The sequence below is a fragment of the Colius striatus genome, chromosome 3, assembly GCF_028858725.1.
Source record: "Colius striatus isolate bColStr4 chromosome 3, bColStr4.1.hap1, whole genome shotgun sequence".
NCBI lineage: Eukaryota > Metazoa > Chordata > Aves > Coliiformes > Coliidae > Colius > Colius striatus.
In genome coordinates, this window is record NC_084761.1 from 81,025,415 (window position 1) to 81,047,601 (window position 22,187).

Sequence of the window (22,187 nt, forward strand, 5' to 3'; positions counted from 1 at the left end):
GCACAATATGCCTGGAGCTCTGCTGCTGCAGAGGAGACCCACACTGGAGGAGTCTGTAAGGAACTGCAGACTTTGGGAAGGACTCATGCCAGAAAGGTTTGTTAGGGACTGTATACTAAGGGAGGGGAAGAATGTGAGGAGTCCTCTTCCTCCAAAAAGAAAAAAAATGGTAGAGACCATCTGTGATGGACAGACCACAACTCCCATTCCCTGTTCCCCTGTGCTGCAGAGTTGGAGGAGATGGGGATATTGAGAGCAGGGAACTGAGCCTGGGAAGAAGGGAGGTGTGGGGGAAGGTGATCTTAAAGTGATGGTTATATTTTTCTCAGCATTCTGTTCTGTGTTTGCTTTCTGTCTGTTCTGCTTTTAGTTAGTAGTAGCTTAAAATGTTCTTATTTTCTTTTCCAAGTTGAGTAGTTGAGTCTGTTTTACCCAAGACTACAACTGGTGAGTGAGCCCTCCCTGCCCTTGTCTCGCTGCACAAGGTCCATGGTTATTTTTCTGCTCCCATCTCACTGGGGCCTCTGACACCCTATGGGAGCTGAGTGTGTGTGGGGGGGAAAAGAGTAGCTGCATGGTGGTTCATTGCCAGCTGGTCTTAAACCATGACAGTCTCATTGCTGTGGCCATGGAGAATGTCATACATCTATAAAGGATACTAATTTTTTTTTCACTGCTCAATTACCTTGTGACTAAGACTCCAAGGACAGTCTGCTAAGTATCTCTCTTACCCAGAGATGTTCAATTTAATATGTCTTGTAAAGCTGAATGAATTCCAGGGAACAGAAGCAGTATTACTGTTGTGCCAGTATTCAAAACATAATGACCTATGTGAACTTTTAATCTCGAAAAGTACAGCAAAAGTCAACACAGGATTGAATTGATAAAGAGGAAAAAATTATAAATTAATATCTGTCCTTTAAAAAAAAATATATCCCTTAGATATATTTGAGCTCATTCTTTCCTGAAGCAAAGTTTGAATGATTGAGGTAACCTCATAGATCTGATTTCTCTGAGTGCTAAAACACACCACCAAATTCTGGTTTAAAATGGAAACGCATTCTGGTTTAAAAGAAATCAGTGCTATACACTTACAATAGCATATATGTTCTTCAGGTTAAGCCTTCAATAAATAGTACATTTAAAGATTTATTACACTGAGATGTTTCTAGTGTGTCTCAGGAGAGACTCAGTTCTGGTACAATCCAACAATTTTATTTCAACTCTAGAAATAAAAATGCCCCGTGACAGTGATGGGTAATATTCACAGGGTAATAATAATGATCTCTTAGGATTTTAGCATGGCAACTTGCATAGAACTTGGATAAGAACTTGTACTGAACTAGGTAAGGCCCACAGCAATCTGATCTAATACAGAAGTTGGCCCTGCTCAGAGCTGGAGATGAACCAGGTGGTGTAAAGAGATCCCTTCCAATCTAAATTACACTGTGATTCTAATCTGAAAATTGCAAGTTTCAATGGGAATGGTTTTGGGGAAAAGAGCCAGAACACTGTTCTGTTGTGCTTGTGGTTTGGATGTTAGATGTTATTATAGCATCAATGTAATAGGTCTATCAGTACAATATCAAAAGTTTTATTTCAGCAAGAGACTTTCATGCAAAACTAAAATTACATACATCTTCATATTGTTATGTACACAATATACAAGCATGGTATCTAGACAGGACAAAGAAATTAAGGCAGCAACAAAACAACAGGCTGTTCAATGAGCTCCTGAACACTGATTCTCAAAGTGCAGTGGTTGAAAAACAAAACACAATCATTGGAAACAATGTTAGGTAGCAACAAAGAAGTTATATGGCACTGATGAGACTAGCATTGGAATACTATTAAACAATATGATTTAAAAGCTTCTTCCAGCATTAATTTCAAGGAATCTTGTCCCATCTCAGTTCTTAGATCAAAGAACACTGATGCCGTTTATTGCTCACTTCTGTGCAGTCTTCATCAAATAATGAAATCCAAGGTCTAAATCCAGCATTATTCTAACTTCTCATATTTGTTATACAGCAGATTGCAAGGGATACAGTCAGTTTTAGATCAATTCTGTGATGACTCTGATGAATTTAAAGAAGAAAAGTATTTCAAAATTTTTCAATGTTACATCTGTTCCTGAGAGTTGGTCATTTCATAAACTCAACATATGCAAATCTGACAAATTTTGACTCACTGATTATAATAAAATGCCAAATGTCACTTCCTTCAGTCAACAGGGATTACTTTTCCTAAACAAATAAGTGATTGTTATTATCTCTGAGTAATGCTAATTACACTGGAAGAAAATGGGAGAGAATCTTTAATATTGCTATTAGCAGAGAAGCTTGGTAGAACATGTTCCACAGGCGTTCAGAGCACCTAGTAACTATATTCTAAATGACAACAAATTTACTGTGTCTTTAACAGTAATTTTAATGGAAAAATATGAAATAAAGATCAGATCTGCTGGGAAAATAGGTAACCTTTTAAATTAATGTTCCCTGAGCCACAATTAATTTAGATTTAATAGGACAGTTAATGTATGTTATTTGAATACTGATTATTAAACATGCACGAAGGATTAAAAATTATGTAATAGATTCATAACTGTGAAATGATATGGACCTTTTGCATAGCCATAATACTCTGCAAATATGTTTTAGTATGTAGTTGCTATTTGTTTAATATATAATAACTGTTTAATGAAGTCTAAATTAAATACTTAAATCTCAATTGAAAAAATGCCTAGGAAGTACAAAACACAATGTGGAATATGTTTACCATGCTGTTTATCATGTTAAAAGCCTGTTGTTTTGAAAACAACTAAAAAGTGAGCAGTCTGCAAGGCCTGTTTGAACAAAAAGATTTCCCTGGATAGTTTCACTGCCAAAACTCCCATGAAAGTGCCTAGATGTCAGGATGATTAAGTACCCAAAAAGCAGGATCCAGAAATTCTGCTGATGTTGACATCAAAATACATTGTTTTCCCCATTTTGTTATGCCTTGAGAAGCAAACCTATAATGATGTATTAATTGCTATTTATTATTATGCTTCCTATTTCTTCATTTTCTGTGGCTTGTGGTTGCTTACCAGAACTGAAAGTAATCCTACTGATAAAATGTACGGGGAAAAAAGACCAGTACAAGTCTTCCTGCAGACTGCTTGGACCATGTTTTCATTGAGTAACTAAGGGTGCCACAAAGATCATTTCCCTAATGACAGGAGTGCTAGCTCTGCAGCCAGACAGGCATGCTATAACCTACTGTTGTGGCTCCACCTGCTGAAAGGTATGGGTTTGAGTTTGGGAGAGTACCACAGCAAGACATATTGTGTTTCCTATCCAGTTACTGCTTTTTTGCATCTCTTCATGGTACTGGCTGTGCCATTTGTCTTCATGCTGTATAGGGTGTGGATGTATCTTGGTTACTTGACAGCAAGCATCCCAGTCTCTGTCTCAAGGACAATGTGACACATCTTGTCATCAACACATCAGTAACTCCTGTCCCATCAGCTAGCTGTGGGTACACCTCTGAGACCAGATGTGCTTCTTATCATCCTGTTTTTTGCTTTTTTTTACTATTTCCAAGGCCTGGCTCATTCTTGGAGGACACTGTCCAAGCTACAGTCCCATGTCAGTGTGGGACTTGGCTGCCACTTGCCTTTGGCCAGTGTAGCCATTTTTATTTTCTTTAAGTATCACATTAGCCTTTTCTCTCCTGTTTTTCCTTCTGAATTTTCTGCCTGAGTTAGAGGTACTGTGCAGGGAAGAGAAAGAGAATTTCTTGCTTCAGGCACCATTACGCAGTCAATAAAATTGGGACTTTTCTAGAGTTAATGTTCTGTAAAATCTAAGGTGATAAGATTTGGGAGTGAAGGAGATTCTTCAAAATATTCCTGTTAAGGAAGTTTAACTTCTAAACCATTTGAATTGCTTAAATATCAGACAGTTTTTCTCTCATGCATTGTTCACACAACAGCACAAATCCCCATCTATCTAGCTAGAGATAATCACTACCATCTTGGAATACCATAGCCTTCCTTTCAGCCATAAGCACTGATGTGTTAGTAATAAAGTAGTTCAGCTTTTGATTTTCCTACTATTTTTTCCCCACAACTCTGTGTGCTTGAATCCTATTTTATAAAATTTATTAAAGTATTTAACAAACCTTAACAAGGAGCAGAATGAATACTATTTTATTTCCATTTTTATTAGTAAATTATTGCTTGGAAACCAATAAGCTTATTTATGCTGAGTAATGCACCTATCTGATGACAGACTTCTGAAAAGGGGCTGAAATGACAGTTAAACATTTTAGAAAAAAAATTAAGGCAAGGTTGTATGAAAGCTGTATTTACCACTTCCTCTTCCATGAAAATATATCACAGAATCACAGAATGGCAGGGGTTGGAAGGAACCTCTAAAGATCATCTAGTCCGACCCTCATGCTCAAGCAGGTCCACCTAGATCAGATAACACAGAAATGTATCCAGGTGGGTTTTGAAAACCTCTAGAGAGAGAGACTCTACATCGTCCCTGCGCAGCCTGTGCCAGGGCTCTGTCACCTTTACAATAAAGAAGTTTTTCCTGAAGTGGAACTTTTTGTGTTCCAGTTTTTGTTCATTATCTCTACTCCTATCACTGGACACTACAGAAAAAAGTGTTGCCCCATCATCTTGACCTTTCAAATACTTGCAAGTATTAATGAGGTCCTCCCTCAGTCTCCTCTTCTCCAGGCTGAAAAATCCCAGATACCCCAGCCTTTCCTCACAAGAAAGATGCTCCAGATTTATTTTTATAGCTTTATTTTTATTTTCTTGAAAAGTCACATCAGACATATAGAACACCAAGAGGTTTCAAAGTTATATGAAACAATTATTTGGAGGCAAAACAATTAAAAAGTGGTGATGGAATTGCATGTCAAAAACAAATCTTGCACAACGTATTTTACATATTTTTGAGCTGCTGCTTTCTAAAATTTAGCGATGTGACTATTTCAAAGTCAGTGTTCCATCTGCAATTATAGACTTGAACAGAAGAGCAGTGAGATCCCTGTATGAGTCTGCTGAATCCACACAGTATGGTGGGTTTTTTTCCTTCAGGCGAAGCAAAGAAAATAATGAAAATCAAGCATGAAAATTTTCAGGGCCTGACTGTTCTTTCTGCACAAGTGCATCTGGTGATATTTCAAGTTTTAATATACGAAATTTCAGTGTCTAATTCTGGCTTAATTTGGGATTTATTGATAACCAAACCCAGAGACTTCTAAATAAACAACTTTCTCCTTTTAAGCATTTCCAAAAAGTTTTCCATAAGAAGTGTACAAATTAGGCCAACTAGCGTTTGGTATTCTGCCAAAGCATTCTTGAAATATGTCTACTTAAAGGAATAACCAAGTAAACGGAAAGTGTTTCTCTTCAGACTCCCAACTGAGTCTGAAAAAATGTATTTTCCCCAGTTATACTATTGATACTGAAGATCTCTGATCCTTGACTGCAGTCGACTGGGGAGAGGGGCTTACAGAGAACACCTCCGTGTCTGAGAACAAATGGAGGATATCCAACATGGCAAACCTCAGCCAAGCATCTGGGAATACCTGTGTTTGTCAGAAGCAACAGCAGAGCTTGGGTGACCATCTGACAAAAGCAGCGATATAATACTCCAACCTACAGCTGTGTAAGAAGTAGATGTTGCAGAAAGGTTACTCTTTGCCTGCTTGCATTTAGTGGTTACCAACAGCAAGCCAGCAAGTGCCAGCAGTTATCATCACCTGCCTGCACTTGGAATACCAAACAACCATAGCATTGCAGACATAGCTGAGGGCAACAAAATGCTTTCTGCTCCTTGACAATTGCTGTAGCAAACAAATCATAACTGATGATGTCTCAACACATTAAGGGAAGAGAAGAAATGTGGTAGGTAGAACACACTGTGGAAGTGAGGGGAAAAAAAAAGAGAGAGAGGATATGAAAGTAGAGGCAGGATGGCAGTCCCTTGAGAGAAGAATTGGGGAGCAATCATTCCAGTGAAGGTGATCATAGCCCAGAGAGGCAAGGATGTGAAATTTGAGCTGATAAAAGCAAAAGACAGGAAGCAAGTAAAGAAAAGAATCAGAATGAAAGACAGACAAAAATCACTTAAAAGCTCATATTTATCTCTCTGTCCTGAGGACATATGAAGGATTTGAAGTGCCGCCAAAGCTACCTTTGTTTACACATAAACATTGATAAGAATTTCTTTGCCTTCCCCTCTTCCCATACCTTTCTACTTAATGTTTGGATATATGAAGTTAGTAATTAGTAGAACAGAAAGATGAGAGAAAAATTAATTTTCAAGACTGAATGTACTAGTGGCTATTTGATTAAGGGGCACAACAGAAAAGGACAAAGTATACTTGTTTGCAATCTAGCAGCAATGAAGTGCATCCAAAAAAGTTCAAGTGATGTCCCTCACCTCAGGTAAAGCATTAATAGCACCGAGATTCACAACACTGATGGAGAATGAGGAGATTAAGGGAAAGTTTGTTTTTTTCAATTCAGAAAATGTAGCAAAAAATGCAGAAAGATGTATTTTATAATAGCTGCTACCCCAGCTATAGCCAGTTAGTTTTGAGAACAGCCAGCTTGCTTCTTTTTTACAGTTATATCAGCTACTACAATAAAAGATATTGCCTTCCCTCACAAACCTTGTCTTTCTTGAAGCCACATATGGCTTACTTTGCTGTCCAAGTTGGAGGTTCCACTGCCTTTACTAGTGCCTTGCCTTCCTCCAGCTCTGGCCCACTTTTAACCCTTCCTTAAGTTAATTCAAGTCAATAACCTGGCAGAAAACTAAACTCAAAGAAAGGTTAGCTTAGCTGTCATGTTGAATTACTTTATTGAACAACCAGATAATTAACACGGGTGGAGCAAGAGTGGGGGCATATAACCTAAAGGAAGGGGGGGTTGTTGGAAACCTAGGAGGAAAAGGACTTTGCTTTTTGAAGCAGACATACAATGTAACTTTATCCTTACATCCTTATATCATCATAACTATAATAAAGACAGTGATCTAATAAACACGACAGAGGTATATCGCAGTTCAAAAATCCCACAAAATTTGTTCAGTGACTCCTGTGAGGCCTATGCTTTGGATTAAGAGGTTTTGTGAGTCAATGTAAGAAAGTGCATTTTCAAATCTTTGGCACAGAATGGGATTTGCAGTAGTTTGGATGAAAGTGGAAAGATGATGGAAAAAGAACAAGCCTTCAAGAAGAGCTTTTTGCTTGAAGGCTTCAAGCTTTTTGAAAACAGGTGAGAACAATACTCTCTGGAATTAGATTCACTGCAGAAGCAGAAAAACTAAGAGAATACAAACAACACTTCAAGGTTTTAACAGCAGCAGTTTAAACAGAGGAAAGATTTAAAACTGTAAGAGCTATGCAACTGTGATCCACAGTTAGAGATCTTAGTAAGGGTAGTCTTAGCAGGGTGGAAGAGAGCAGATAGTTCAGAAATATCAAGGGCAAGTAACATACTTGAATCCATAAATTAGAAGGAAAAGAATTGAGCATGACATTAAGGTGGAAAGCAATGGCAAGAAATGTGTCTCTCCACCATGAGAAAATTGAGAGTGAAGATGGTCTATGATGACAGTCACAAGAAGCAACAGTTCACTACTTCCACCATCATCCTTACACTTACGTGACCATGTGGTTCATCTCACTGACACAACTGGAGACTAATGGGGTCAAACAGATGCATTCTCACAAATTCAAGACAAAGAAGAGGAAGCAGTAGCCTCAGAAAAACATGGGAATGTTCCCTTCAGTAGCACCAAAATGCAATCTTGATTAGCTATGCTGAAACTGTGCTGATGCCAAGCCAAAATTGTGGTGAGATCAATATTTTGAACTGGCATAAACTGGCTCCTCTGACAGAAGAGGCAGCTATATGCCCCATCTCCATGTTGATACTTAACCTAGCATGTATATTTAATGTAGCTGTGCATTGAAGTGAATCATGTTGATGTAGCTGAAGCTTGTGGGAAGAAAGTAGCAAAAAAAGAACTGTTTAACCCAGTACTACTTCCAAGGGAAAAAGTATCTTGGGCCATGGCTTGATATAGTCAACTCAGTTTTAAAACTCCTGCTGCTGGATCAGAAATGTCGAGTCTCCATGATACAAAGCACTGATCTAATACAAACTCACTCTGCAGTTTGAATTTGTTTAAAACAAAGCCCAAACCAGATGAATTAACTTTACATTGATTAGTTTTATGCTAATTATATCTCTCTCCTCTTAGAGTTGGCACAACAGCAGCATGAGAGAAAAAAAAGGCATCGTCAACTTCGTATTTTGTGTTTTGACCTAATTTAGTTCAAGTGTAACAGTGGCCTTACAGATCATCCAAATCAGGTTGGTCCTGCCGAGTGACTCATTGGCACACAAACCTAACATTAAAGTTCAAGGACCTGTGTCCTCTTTGCATTATGGTCAACAATTTCAGCATGTAGGACAGGTTCCATCTTCATTTGTAAGAGCCCTTACAATCAAGGAGAAAAGACATGATGGTGTGTAAAGGTTACCTACAAGCCCAGGTAATTGTGATGTTATTACTGTAACCTTGTTTCACTTGCCCCAATCTGCAATTCTTATAGTTTGTCTGTACCTTTCATCAGGTAACATTTAAAACTGGGTTGCAGCCTGAGTGTTCAACATTATTCAAGGACACCTTAGGTTAAAGACTTTGTAAGATTCATTTTGGCAGCTGTTATTGCCTCTGCCTAAAATTGCATTTCTGTGTAATAGCAGGTATTGTGGAGGGTGTTACTTGCCAGGGTACTTGGTTAGGGACCAGAACTTCCTATGGGTTCTGCAGTCTCTCTTAAAATTTTTAAAGTAGGTGCTGCCAGTTCTTGTAATTTGATTGCAAGTTAGGTAACAGTTATTTTATTATCCTCACACCTACTGAAGGCAAAGAACATTTTGAGAATTTCATCTGTCATTGGCACAAAAGCATTTGTGCCTGGCTGTCCTGGCTGCAGAGAAATGTGAGAACATGACTTAGCCACACCTAGAAAGACAGTCCCAAGTGTCCAACAAAAAGACACATTGTAAGCAGGTGATTTACTTATTTTTTTTCACATTTGAGGTTGATGATGATACCAACATACTTTCAAAGTCCCTTCCAACCCTTAAGATTCTGTGATTCTGTGAGTCTTCAGCTGTCAAGTGGGAGTAACAGGGTTATCTCATTTTACAGGGATGATTTGAGGACAAGTGTTTTATAAACACAAGATACTCAACATTAAGAGTAGCCAAAGCCATCCTGCGCTTAGGCAGAAGACTACTCTTCCTCCACAAAGCGTGCACGGCAGCAGTCCCTGTTCAGGCGCTGTGGGGCAAGAGCCAAGGCACAGAAACAAGAGAGGGAAACCAAACCTCTCCAACAATGTTCCTGCGAGGGAGACAGGGCCATGAAGCATGAAAGGCACTCTCAGCTCCGCAGAACGCTACGGAGCCCAAAGACATCGTATATTGGGCACAGGCCCGGGAAAAGGCCGTCGGAAGGCCCCAACCGCTGGCCATGTAGCCGCCACGGGAAGCAGCGGGACAGGACCAGGCCCAGCGCTGACAACAGCCCTACCAAGCTCGCGGCGGCGAAACGGGCTGAGTTAACCAGTGAGAGGAGACTTTCACCGCACAGCCGCGCTCACCCCCTCCCCCGGCAGCACTACTTCACGCCCACAGGCCCCTCGGCCCCCGGCCCGGCGGCGCGCAGGCGTCGTGCCGCCCAGCGCCGCCGCGACGCGCACGCGCGGTGGGGCCGAGGCCCGGGGGGCGGGCGCGCTCGTTGCCGCGAGGCTCGGGCACTGGCGGAAGGCGGCGCTGCAGCCGCTGCGCGGAGCCCGCCCGGCCCCGACACAAAGAGGAGGGCGGCGGTGGCGGCCGCGGCTCCCGCCCGCCGGCAGCTCACCGCCCCCGCGGCACCACATGGCGGCAGCGCTGCGTCCGCGCCTGGCGCCGCCCCCGCGGAGCTAGGCCAGGGCGAGCCGTGGATGCCCCGTGCGGGAGGAGCAGATTGGAGCGGGGCCCTGCGCAGCCCCGCCATGCTATCCCCAGGTCGCCGTGCCCTCTGTCGCCCACCGCGCCGCCGCCGTCGTCGTCGGCGCCCGGTGGAGCTTCTGTCAACGCTCCTGCTATTGACGGTGCTGGGGGGCGGCGGCGCCGCGTTGCCCCCGGGCTGCAAGTACGACGGTCGCCCCAAGAGCGCCGGCAAAGCAGCGGCGGCGGCCGGCGGCCCGGTGGAGGTGAAGGTAGTTTGCAGCAACCTGGAGCTCACCCAGGTCCTGCCTCCCGAGGTGCTGCCTAACCGGACGGTCACACTGTGAGTACCACCCCGGGGAGTGAGGTGGCCCCCTCGATGCAACGAGGTGGGAATGGGGGGGAAGCACCGGCCTGAGGTAAAACGGGGTCAGCCTGGGGCGGTGGAGGAGTTGGGATGTTTGCGCTTTTGACCTCTGCTACCGGGGAAAACCCCCTGGGAACGTATTTGTTTTTTGGCCGTGGTTCGCATGTTTTCCCTTGGCTTCCCGGGATGGTTACTTTTAGCGAGAGGAAAGCGTCCCGTTACTCGCTGTCGGGGCGGGAGGCAGCGCGGGGGTTTCACGGAACAGCCTCCCCTCACTCCATCTCGTTCAAATGTCCCTTTTTTTAAATGTTGTTCGTTGAGGTTTTTTTTTTTTTTTTTCTTTTTAAATCTCAGGAGAAACTCAGCTTCGGACTACTCTGCTTTGAGTAGTTCTAATAGTCAAGTGCTTACAGGGAATGTGAGCCTCTCGGTGTGGTGTGAGGTAGGCTTAGACGGGCCTGAAGTTTCATGGTAGCAAACAGCCACTTGTTTGTGGCAGCTGGAAATAAAACAGACTGAGGGGATTTAATTTGTTGTTTCTTTTGGGGGGAGGGTGGAACAAAAAAGCTGTTTACTTCTATGTAGTAGTAGTAGTAGTAAGTGTTTTTATGTGGAGGCAGTCATAGCTCATCTATTTGAATAACAAGTTTAAAACAGGATGTGCAACTTACTTTGGAATAAGAAATATGTTGTCATTTACATAGACATGAGTGTGCACATGTGAAGAAAAGATTTGCAAGTTGTTTTCCTTTCTGAGATGTTCTAGCAAAGAAGTTCATAAAGTGGTTTGGGTTGGAAGGGACCTTTGAAGATGTAGTTGTAGCCTGCTGTCATGATCCACTGTGTGGTGGAATCATTTAAACAGGTTATCACGACCAGATTTTGTGTTTTCTCAGGAACAGAATTAAGACTCAAAATGGAGTCAAGTGCCAAGTTACTTTATTTGGCCCACAACAACTATGGCACAAAGAGAAGGAAAAGAAAGAGAGCAAAGAGTGAGAAAGAGGGAGAGAAAGTTGCTGTGGCTACTACTGCAGATCTGCATCAACCAGTCAGTCCGATGTTCTCAAGTCCGGTTGGGGAATGTTCCATCCAGTCCCTGCTGCTCTTGCCTTCTATAAAATCTCATTACGTAGCCAATAAGTTCCCAGAACTATTTTGCATACCTACACCTTCCACTAAGTGGTGAGACCATACCCAGTACCATAACTAGGGGGGGGGGTGGTCTTTGATAGTTCTGGAGGGTCCCAGTCCCCCCCATTTGCTGTCCTTCTGGAACTTGTCGTACTCATCCTTCATTCAACCATGGGCACATAGGCAGAGCACTTGTGCTTTGTACTATGAGACACCAGGAAGGGTATACGCTCCTGATGGATAAAACTTCGTGGTTGCTGTGGTGATGAGGTTGCGGTGATTAAACTGTTCTGCCAGCAATGTTGAGGCAAATTTCTAGTCCCATACACCCTCCTAGAACCAAAGAATCACAATGGTTGGAAAGAACCTTTAAGATCATCGAGTCCAACCATTAACTCCTGCCATGGGCATGGACACCAGCAGCACTGAATTTCATTGGGGGATGATCCTAAACATAGAACCCTGTCTCTTCTTCAGAGACCCTTAAAGTGCCTGTGACGCCGTGGGAAGGCTCAAGTGCAACTAGGTGGTATGTGAGAAAATCAATGAGAAGAAACTTACGGGATCCGACTTTATATGTATATCTGCTTAACTGGAAATCACAGGTTTGAAAGTTTAATAAGTTGTGAAGCTTAATAAGCACAGAATGTATATGGTTCTGGAATGAGAGCAACAGTCTGACTCCTGACTACCTGAACTTTGAGAGTGCTTTAAATACCAAGGGAGAGTTTCCTTCTGGAAGTCTTAGTGAGATGTGGATCTAGTCAGTGGCAGATGTGTGGATCTGGACCTATGAGAAAAGGTAAAGGCAAAAAAAGGAAAGCCATTAAGGTTAAAGTAGTTGTTCTCACTTGGCAATCTGCAAGGGTTCAGAGCATATTTGTAAATTATCTGTGAGAACTGACCAGAAATATTAATATGTGAAGCTTCTGAAATAAAAAAGAGAGTAGAAATTCATCTTAATCTTGGTTAGCCTCAAATTCTTTGCAGCTGATTAACTGCTAGAAATAGAATAGTATCCATTAAAATTTTGATAAGAGTAGATGTTAGTGTGGTTAATGTGCTGGAGTGGTGGTCTTTTGATTAAAAAAAAACCTCTTGTCACAGCTAAGTGAAAGACAAGCAGATATCAAACATAGCAGCCTTGCTGTGAATGGACCTTTGTTTATAATTGCAGTGATAGAAGAATTTGGAAGAATAGTTCATCTTTCATCTTGATTTTCATAGTCCTTCATTATCTAGAGTGTATCTAGAGCACGTCTACATACACTAATTAGTTGCTTTCAGTTTTAACTGGTCTTTGAAGATCATGGTGACTTCCAAACCATTTATATTTTCCTTAAACTATTTAATAGACAAAACAAGAAATAATGTGATATTTGTCATTGCTATCTGTAGTATCATAACTGTGTTACAATTACTATGAACACACTTTGAATTTTTTCTTCAGTGTAATGCAGAGATTATTAAACCAATGCTTCTGCTTTCTCTAAGAGAGTAGACACAATAACTGTCATTGTTCAGAATCTTTGAAGTTTGTTGATTCTTGAGACATGGCTTTCCATATCTCTGACAGATACTGGGTTTTTACTGAATCGGTCTTTTGCTTGGTTAGAAAGTTTTGGTGATTTATGAGGTGTGTCATCAAGTGCCATTTCACTAATATGTTAATTAGTAGTGGCTGGGTTAATCATTATCTAATCTTTGGAAAAAATTACTTTTTTCTTTTTTTCCCCCCAAAGCTGATACTTGGAATTGCAGCACTTGGTGGGTAGTGTAAGTTTGTCTGATTAGAGTCAAACTGCGCCAAGTTATCTCGAATCTTGATTTTTATGGGATTCTTCTATTAAGATAACTTCTAGTTCTGTTATAGCTTTTTGGATTAGTGGGTCACTGCAGAGATAAGTAGCTGAAAATGGATCACTGTTGTGTGGTTCAGCTGCATTTTAATTCAATTAATTTTCTTTTATGATGGTTCTTATTTTGCACAAACTGTTTTTAAATACAAGAACCTATATAGTTCTGTATAGCTCTTTGTATTTTTTTTTCTTTTCAGGGAGTTGGGAATAATTTAAGAGGCTTTTTTTGAAATCCTGATTTCACCGTTATCACTGATCAAACTCTTAGACTTTCAGGACTTCAGAATCTGTGCATTTAGCATTTACAAGTTCCTCCCTGCCCTTAAATATTTTTGAGGACAAGTCTACAAAAAGGGAGGAAGTATCAGAATTTAGGACAAATGAATAGCATGTGAAGATGGGCATGTTCTTTCATTCTTGCACGCTATTGTAGTTAGTGGATAAAAATGATATTGTGCAGGGTCACTTAATTTACAAAATGCCTTGGCCTTTTTTTTTTGCCACAACACTTTATTGTCCTAGTAATTTAGACCAGTGTTATTTAGAATCTTTAGTTACACATCAAAAAAAATATCCTAAGTTGATTTCAATTGATAACAGACAAAGTAAGTTTGTTTCATGATAGAGGAAGGAAAGCAAACACTGGAAGAAGAGTATTAAAGTATATAGAGAGATCTATAGAGAGATATCTGAGAGATCTATGGGAGAATGAGTAAAGTTTAGGATTTCTGGCAGTACTGTAAATTGAGATTCCTTTAGAATCCAGGTTGAATTAGCTGGTGCTTTACTGAGTGGTTAGGTCAAGTCCCTAGGTAAATTCAAGTTTAGTTATAACTAAGGAAAAGACTCTTTTTCCATAGCCTTACATAATAAAAACTGTTTAGGATGCAAATGAAGGGTGTATCTACAGCAGTGCCATAGAGCCATAGATGGCTTTGACCTTTGTAGTGTAACCAGCAGATGAGATGCTTTTGGTTGAAGATAATGTACCTGTCTGAATGTAACTTGGTGCCTTGTCTGACATGCTCTGTACTTAGGTGGATACTGAGGCTTGTTGCTATGTTTCACATTTAATTAAGGAATGCACTATACTCTTGTAACAGAAATCTGAGATATCAATTGCTGTTGTGTTTCTTGATGCAAGCTCAAGTGATGATGTCATAACTTGTTGGATATTAGACATTACTTTGTTCTTAGGAAGAAAATGTATAATCCCACTGAAGCCCATGGAATTGTAATCCTTGTTATTTGTTGAAAATTTTAGTTACCCATAGGTTAATCTATAGGAGTAGGAATGTAAAGAGAGAAAAAGCCTATATATTTGGTAAAGAATTGTGTTTCTGTATCTACAGCCTAACTGTTCTGCAAACAACTTTGCTTAGCCTCATGTCCTGATAAGAAGGTATGAGTAGCAGTGTTTGCACTTACAAGTGTTAGAATTTACACGTCAGAGCATCAACCTGGATTTGTGCTGGGAGCGGTTCAGAGATATGCTTAATTGGATCACTGTTGAGAAACATCTTAAAATGTCAGAATTTTTGTCCTGTGCCTAAGTATAATCATGACAAGCGTCATCCATTACGCAACTGAAAGGCATAGTTCTTTGGCTTTCCAGATACCTGTGCAGCCTTTCAGTTTGTAACACAAATTCATAAATTCCAAAAGTTTCAAATTGAAAAGTCATTCATACTTCAAGGAGTCACTTGTATCACAGTGTGATTACATTGTAATTTTTTTCCTTCCTACAGGAAAGGGACACTTCAAGTTTTAAAAAGAAAACAGATGTTACATAATGACTTATATTTATGATTTTTAATTCTTTTTGAGACATGATCTGATGCTTTGCTAAACTGGTTTCATTGCCTTTGTTTTACTTAGTTGGACCTTCCTATTACTTTTTTGGAAAAGTGTCCTTTACCGAAACACTAACCAAGAGAACTATAGGCATAGTAAATGTCTTCTGTAGAAATTTGCCTCTTCTATTAATGTACATTTCCATTATTAACATAAAAGTATTCTTGACAGCTAATCCCTTTTTTGCTGAAATAGTCTATTTTAAACTGTTGTAAGTTCTCTGTGCTAATAACTTGGGCTGTGATAACATTTTCTGAAGACACAAAGGGCTAATAACTCCCACTAAAACTTATCTTAAAATTCTGTTTCATCAGTGGATACATGGACTATGCAAAACTTATTTTACTCATGAACATGTGACAGTACGTAGACAGTACTTGGGAACTGTTGTATCCACGATTTAGTAATTCGCAAGTACTTGAGAATGCCTTTAGCAGTGGTATCTAACTCTTGAAAACCATTAGTGATATTTCATTTTCTGTTAGGCTTGTATTCTAGTAGGCTTACATTAACTGTAAATTTGTCAGATTTTGTATATATCTTTTAAGTTGCTGAGGATGGTCGCATTCCTCATTCAAAATCAGATTTATGCTCTACTGTGTGGCCTGTTCCCACAGTGACTTGTTACTGCAGAGTTGTTGTAGGATATTAAATACATACACTGTATATATTATTGTGTCTGTTTTTGTGTATATTTGAGTATTACAGAAATATTCAAAGGTTTGAACAACATTTTCTTCTAAATTGCAATATTTTGTTCCACCTAAATATTCAACTTCAGGTGACATCACATTGTGTTATGAAAACATAACCACTGGGATATGTGGTCAAATTTGACTAGTATTTTCACGTTTCTTTTAGTGATGCAAGAATGACTTTAAAATATATATGGTGGGTCATAACTGACAACAGTCTTCGTGCAATAATGATCGTATCAGTGCATACTGATTTTTTTCTTAAATATTACATTTCTATAGAAGCATTTTAAAAATTGATTTAGTTGCCTTTCACTTTTCATTGAATACTTGAAATAGTTAGAAATATGACTTTGTACTGTAGATGCAGTTAGAAGCCTGGGACTCAGATTTTGGAGGAGAGCTATGTATTGATTATTGCTGAGTTAAAATAAGGGAGGAGGAAAAAGATAAATTCTGCAAAACTCTAATGAGCAAATTGAAATTTTTATAATGAGGATAAATAATTGTTTTTAATTCTACGAGCCACATTATTAGTGTAGAATTCCCAATACCTTTATCCTCATGAAAATATCCATATAAACAGTGCTATTTGTGTTTGTTAGCCCTTCAGTGAGTATTAAATGTTCAGTGTTTCATGCTGTATCTAGCTTTCATCTTCAGAACCAATACTATTTTCTTTTATTATTGTCTTTGGTTGACCAGTAGTACTTCTGATTTGATTCAGTTTGGCAAAACTGAAAAATATTCCAGTTTAAAAGTTAATGCCAAGAGTTAAAGAAGTAGAACCAGAATTTGTACTGCAATGATGAAGAATTGAACTCATTCCTTTTTGCTTGCAGTTTGTTCATGTTTCAAAGGTTATTTTTGTAATTTAAAACAAGTATGGAACTGTAAGATTAGATTTTTCAGAGTTTAATGGTTCCCATATGTACTTTGCATGCGCCAGATATGTTGCAGGTTCATGGAGTTGTCATTATTGCCTTATTTAGTCCTTATCTTCACCACAATAAAAATTATTTTAATCTATTTAATTTAAATGCTTTCTTTGTACCAGTAGTTAATCCATGAAGATTAAAAACAGTTGAGCATTTCTTTTCATTAGTAATAGTAAATTGTTTTAAATTTAAGAACTTCAGAGAAAGTATCCTAAGTTTGCTTTTGTGAGTTTTGCTTTCTGCAATGAGATAATTACTTTTAAACCATAATTTGTAAAATGTTAAATAATCTGTTAAATACCTTTAGTCTTTAACACAAGTAAATAGGTGAGAATTTTATTTTCACCTTTGTATTTCACTGTTTGACTGTTTAGCAGTGAAAACTACAATGTCTTTCTGCCCTTAGAATGCTAAAGAAAACAGACCATATCCATGAAATACTGCTTAAGTACATGATTGTGTTGTGACTCCTCCATTTGTTGTGACCCAGTGCATATGCCCAGTAGTGTGGTGCACTACTGTCGTACAGATCTGCAAGATGCTGTAGAGTAGATGGAAAGTCAATTCATTGTAGTGCAGAGCTGCTACGCCCCAAAGTAACCTTGTTGCTTTGATGGTGTATGTGATCCAAGATAGTCATCCAGTTCTGGCAGGGCCACAGAGTTGTCACTTTTGGAGTAGGAACTTGACCTTTTTGGCAAGGCGTATGTACTAAGAGGTTTGTTGGTTTTTTTTTGGAGGGGAGGGTTGGAAATCCAAACAAACTGAACATAATACATGCAGATTGATTAAAGATGATTAAGAAATACGCAGCTTAATTCAGCAATTCTGTCTGCACTGGACAGTATATTCTAGTATTCATCCAGGCAGGTCTCCAGCATTGCAGGTCTAGGTAGCTGGCTGTGGGCTACGCTGTCTTCAGATGCATTGAATCTGTGTCCTCTGCCTGGTCAGCTCAATCTAGGATGCAAAAAAAAAAAAAAGATGCTTTGAGGTAGGAGAAGGTTTGGGTCTAGATATGGAGTGCCAAAAGGCGTGAAGATTGGATTAAAAGCCAGTGACTTCTACTGAGTGTTGGTAGGGAGGAATTTTTTTAACAGATGTGTTGGTTACAGAAGGTAAGAGATCAGAAGGACTTCAGAGGGAATGAAGGAAGGGCAGATAAGATGCTGAAGGGTGAGTGTAACTAACTTAGTGAGTGACATACAAGAATTCTCGGAAATTCAGCAGCTACCCACAAAATCAGTAAAGGCGTGATTAGTGACCGGATGCCAGTAGGTGATGGATCACATAAGGAAGTAGTAGTGGTGTAACATGGTCTGGGGAAACTGTCCACATGATGTGCTATTTCCATCTGTGGAGATAAAGGCTTATTTTTGCCAGATACAAGAACTCATTCATTTAGCTCATATTGTTTTAGAACAACTTTTACTTTGAAACTTAATATCAGGCAGAGTTTGCAAATTATGTTTAGATTTCTAACAACATCCTGTAAGACATCCCGAACAACTGATTCCAATACCTTGAATTGTTGTTTTAGGGTAACAGCCTCTGGTGTTAAGAGGAATTTTAACCTAGTTTCAAAGTTGTGTATCAGTGGGCTCACTAAATTTTCTGTGGGTTGAAGTCTGCTGACCTTATCAGCTCTGTGCTGGAGAAGGGAGGCCCCTTTCCATACTCCCTTCCTCCTTCTGATAGAGGTATGATCAGGAGCAGGGGAAAGGAGTGTACAAAGTTACATCAGCATCCACCTGCCTGTAAAACTACAGCTGACTGGAGCTGATGTGTTGTATCCTCATGACCCAGTCTCTCGCTGTGAGGGTAGGTTTTGGGTTTTTTCCTGTCTTTTGCTGCTGAACTAGCATTTGTCTGGCTCTATGCTTAGTTCAGGGAGCTAAACTATCTAAGAACTATTTACTTCTGTAATACTGGAATATGTATTTTTGTGAACATGTATCTCCATGTGCCAGTAGCTGACAGGAAGCGCTTGCGAACATTTCTAAACAAAGCACTTTCTAGAGAGTTTAAGTACCTGATAGGAAATGTAAATACATGTGAGACTGGGTGTGACTGCTCATACTTTAATTAATACTACTGTGATATGACCTATAATATATATTAGCCGTAACAGCTTGAGAGAGTCTGTCTAGGCATCTGTGTGCATGCAGTATTTCCTGTAAAGCGAGTTAGTGTCTTGCATGTGTGTATGGAGGTGGGAGGGATATAGGGTAAACTCATGCTCACTGCAAGTCAATGAGAATCCTAACAAGTGTCCATCTAGTGGTTAAGAACTAGGGAAACTCAGGAGGGAGCAAAAAGTAAGGAAGGAGGATTACTGAAGAAAAAATCAATTGTTATTTATAGAACTAGCTCAGATGCTGCAGATAAGAAGGGATGGTGGGGAAGGAGAGAGGTCTTGGAGGAAGCTTCCCACAATGTCATGATCACAAGGATTAGGTTACCAGTGCTTTGACTGAGTTTAGAAAGAGCATGTCATTTATGTTGGAAGAAATAGGATGTTGATGTGTCTTTTAAATTTTCTTTTAGGTAGGATTTCCAACCTGGTATAGATATTAGAGAGGGTTGATTAGTAAGTGATAATTTCACATTAATTTCTTTTGATAGTAGGGAAGACCAATGGCATCCAGCCCTGTATCAGGAACAGTGTTGTCAGCAGCAGCAGGGAGGTGATCATTCCCCTGTACTTGGCTTTGGTGAGGCCACACCTCAAACACTGTGTCCGGTTTTGGGCCTGTCTCTACAAGAAGGACATTGATGTGCTGGAGAGGATACAGAGATGGGCTGCCAAGCTAGTAAGGGATTTGGAGCACATCTCATATTAGGAACGGCTGAGAGATCTGGGGCTGTTTAGCCTGGAGAAAAGAAGGCTCAGGGGAGACCTTATTGTTCTCTACAACTACCTGAAAGGAAGTTGTAGCAAGGAGGGGGTTGGTCTGTTCTCTCCAGTGACAAGCAATAGAACAAAAGGAAATGGCCTCCAGTTGAGCCAGAGGAGATTCCAGCTGGGTATTAGGAAGAATATTTTTTACTGTGAAAGGGTTGTCAAGCATTGGAACAGCCTGCCTAGGGTGGTGGAAATGGTCTAGTGGTTGATAAGGCTAGGACAAAGGCTGGACTCAGTGATCTTAAAGGTCTCTTCCAACTTAAATGATTCTATGATTCTAGTATCACTTTCAGCATCATTGCTATTCATTCTTGCATTCTGTTTTACCTGTCAGTTCTGTCATTTTTCGAAGACTATTTTTATTTAGTGTTTTTATATAGAAAATTCACTGATTGGTACTTACTGATTGTCATTGTTTCACTAGTTTTGTCATTAAGGAAAGTTTTGTCCTTAAAGCAAGGCAATAGATCATGTGGCTGTGTACGGAGTATCAAGAAAAAAATATCTTTCATGGTAGTCCACAAAGTGGGCATCATTGCTTCAATGATGAGCAGGGATTGTGTCAGAGTCCCATCTTTACATCATATAAATTTAGCATATTCCCAGGTAAAAAAAAATGGAGTGATATAGATAGATACAGTTTTCTTTCTGTAATTTTATTATATGAGGGTTAGTTTGCAAACCTAATATTAACATGCATCATAATGAAAGTAGCACAGGAAGTCTTTTATCTGTTGCGGACTTATGTTTTTGCAAATGTTTCATTGCTGGGCTTCCTCATTTGTAATGTTTTTTCCTAAATTGGAAAATACTGTCTCCTTTTGTTAGGAGAGATTTGGAAAGATTGAGAATTCTTTCTCCATACATAGCTTATAGAGTCGTTTAATTTCAGGGTTACTTTTAAGCCAGTACTGCTCATGTTGTTCTCAGTCTATTACTTAAGTTTCTTTCCCTTTGACATCAGTAACTCACTAGAAGGCAAAATACTAACTGTTGAAAAATATTGGTTTTACGTCCTTTTTAAATCACAGCTTCTACAAGATAAACTTTGAGAAATGTATTTCTGTTTGAATGTTCCTGGCTTTCAGCAGAAAACATTTTTCTAGGTTGTACAGATGGTTATTTTAGTCCGATTTTTGCTGGTGGCTGCTTTCCCAGTCCTTAGAGTATACAGCCGTCATCATGAAATGATCTGATTTATTTTCCATTTCCTGGCTCTCTATTTGAGTCTCTTAAAATGTGTTCTACAAGTTACTTCAGCATTCAGCTAAAAGTTACACTGTCTCACAGTCTTCATACAGACTTCTTGGAGGCCATTTTGTCTGTTTCATAATAGTATTAATGGTTATGTGTGTGTATTAACAGTATCCAATGAAAGGATTCATTCGTGAGATTTGGAGATGCATTCTAAATGCCTGTCTGATTGACTGCTGTCAAAGTGATGGTTGTTTTATAGCTGACAATCCAAAAGTGTTTCACAGAACGAAACTTTTTTTCACTTAGTGGTTATCAGAGTGTTCTAATGGTAAAACCAAATCAAACCTAGCTCCTTTTTTTTTTTCCTGCTGTATCATAAAGAAGAGAATTATTGTATCACATTTAGTATTTGTTGCTAGAACTTTGAAGTATAAAGGACAGACTTTGGTTTTGACTGCATCTTTATGTTTCGCATGCTAGCAACTGGGCATCCATTGCTAAAGGTCTCGCCAACAGACTAGAACCAGAATTGAGTTTCTCGCAGAGTTTTGCCAAATTCTTCTGCTGCTTATGGACCAAAATGGAAAAAGACTTTCAGATCCAAGCTACGTTCAACAAAGGAACTTTTCATCAATGTTCTTGGAGTAGATGAAAAACTGAAGTGGTTTTTGGTTTGGAGGGGTGGTATTTTTTTTTCTTGAGATGCATTATTTCACGATGCGAAGATCTCTACAGGTATTCTTCTCAAAGGAGAAAGAAATGTGTTGCTTTAAGGTGACTTGATGTCTGTAATATTTTTAGAACCTACTTTTCATTCTGCCTTTTTTTTTTTTTTTTATCTTTTTGTGTTAACTCTCCTGGCTGTGTGTTTCCATGTGGTAGCTCCACATTGTATTTTCTGTTATGTAAGGGCTGGATAGGGAAAATGCATTTGTTCCAAACAGGTATTGTTGATCTTTCAAAAGAACCAAAACAATTTTATTAGGAGCTTGTAGAACATAAAGAGCAACAGTGGCATTGGGCTACAGAAATGAAGCTCCTTCATGAAGTTTCCAGGTACATTGTTTATGTTGCAAAGTCACTTGTTAGGATTGGACAAGATGGTGGTGAATGAAGATCTGTAGTGCTCTACTATTTTCCCTTTTGACTTCTTAATATTTTCAGAATTTCTTGCCTCTTATGAAAAATTATAGTGTTAAACAGGTAACTTAGAATTA

The 22,187-nt window shown here is 39.4% G+C and overlaps 2 protein-coding genes across 3 annotated transcripts in view; one reads left to right on the forward strand and one right to left on the reverse strand.

Annotated features, from left to right (window-relative positions):
- Positions 1-9,565, reverse strand: part of LOC104553642 (cytosolic beta-glucosidase-like) — a 39,059-nt gene extending 29,494 nt beyond the window's left edge. Inside the window, 1 exon segment of the mRNA XM_061993213.1 lies at positions 9,419-9,565. Coding sequence (XP_061849197.1) covers positions 9,419-9,565 — 147 coding nt within the window.
- Positions 9,566-9,978: 413 nt separating this feature from the next.
- ADGRA3 (adhesion G protein-coupled receptor A3) overlaps positions 9,979-22,187 on the forward strand; it is a 60,162-nt gene continuing 47,953 nt past the window's right edge. The window contains exon 1 of one of the 2 annotated variants that reach the window (XM_061992506.1): positions 9,979-10,364. In XM_061992506.1, coding sequence (XP_061848490.1) covers positions 10,036-10,364 — 329 coding nt within the window. In that variant the 5' untranslated portion in view covers positions 9,979-10,035. The remainder of the gene's footprint in view (positions 10,365-22,187) is intronic. The other variant, XM_061992505.1, reaches the window with a different exon arrangement.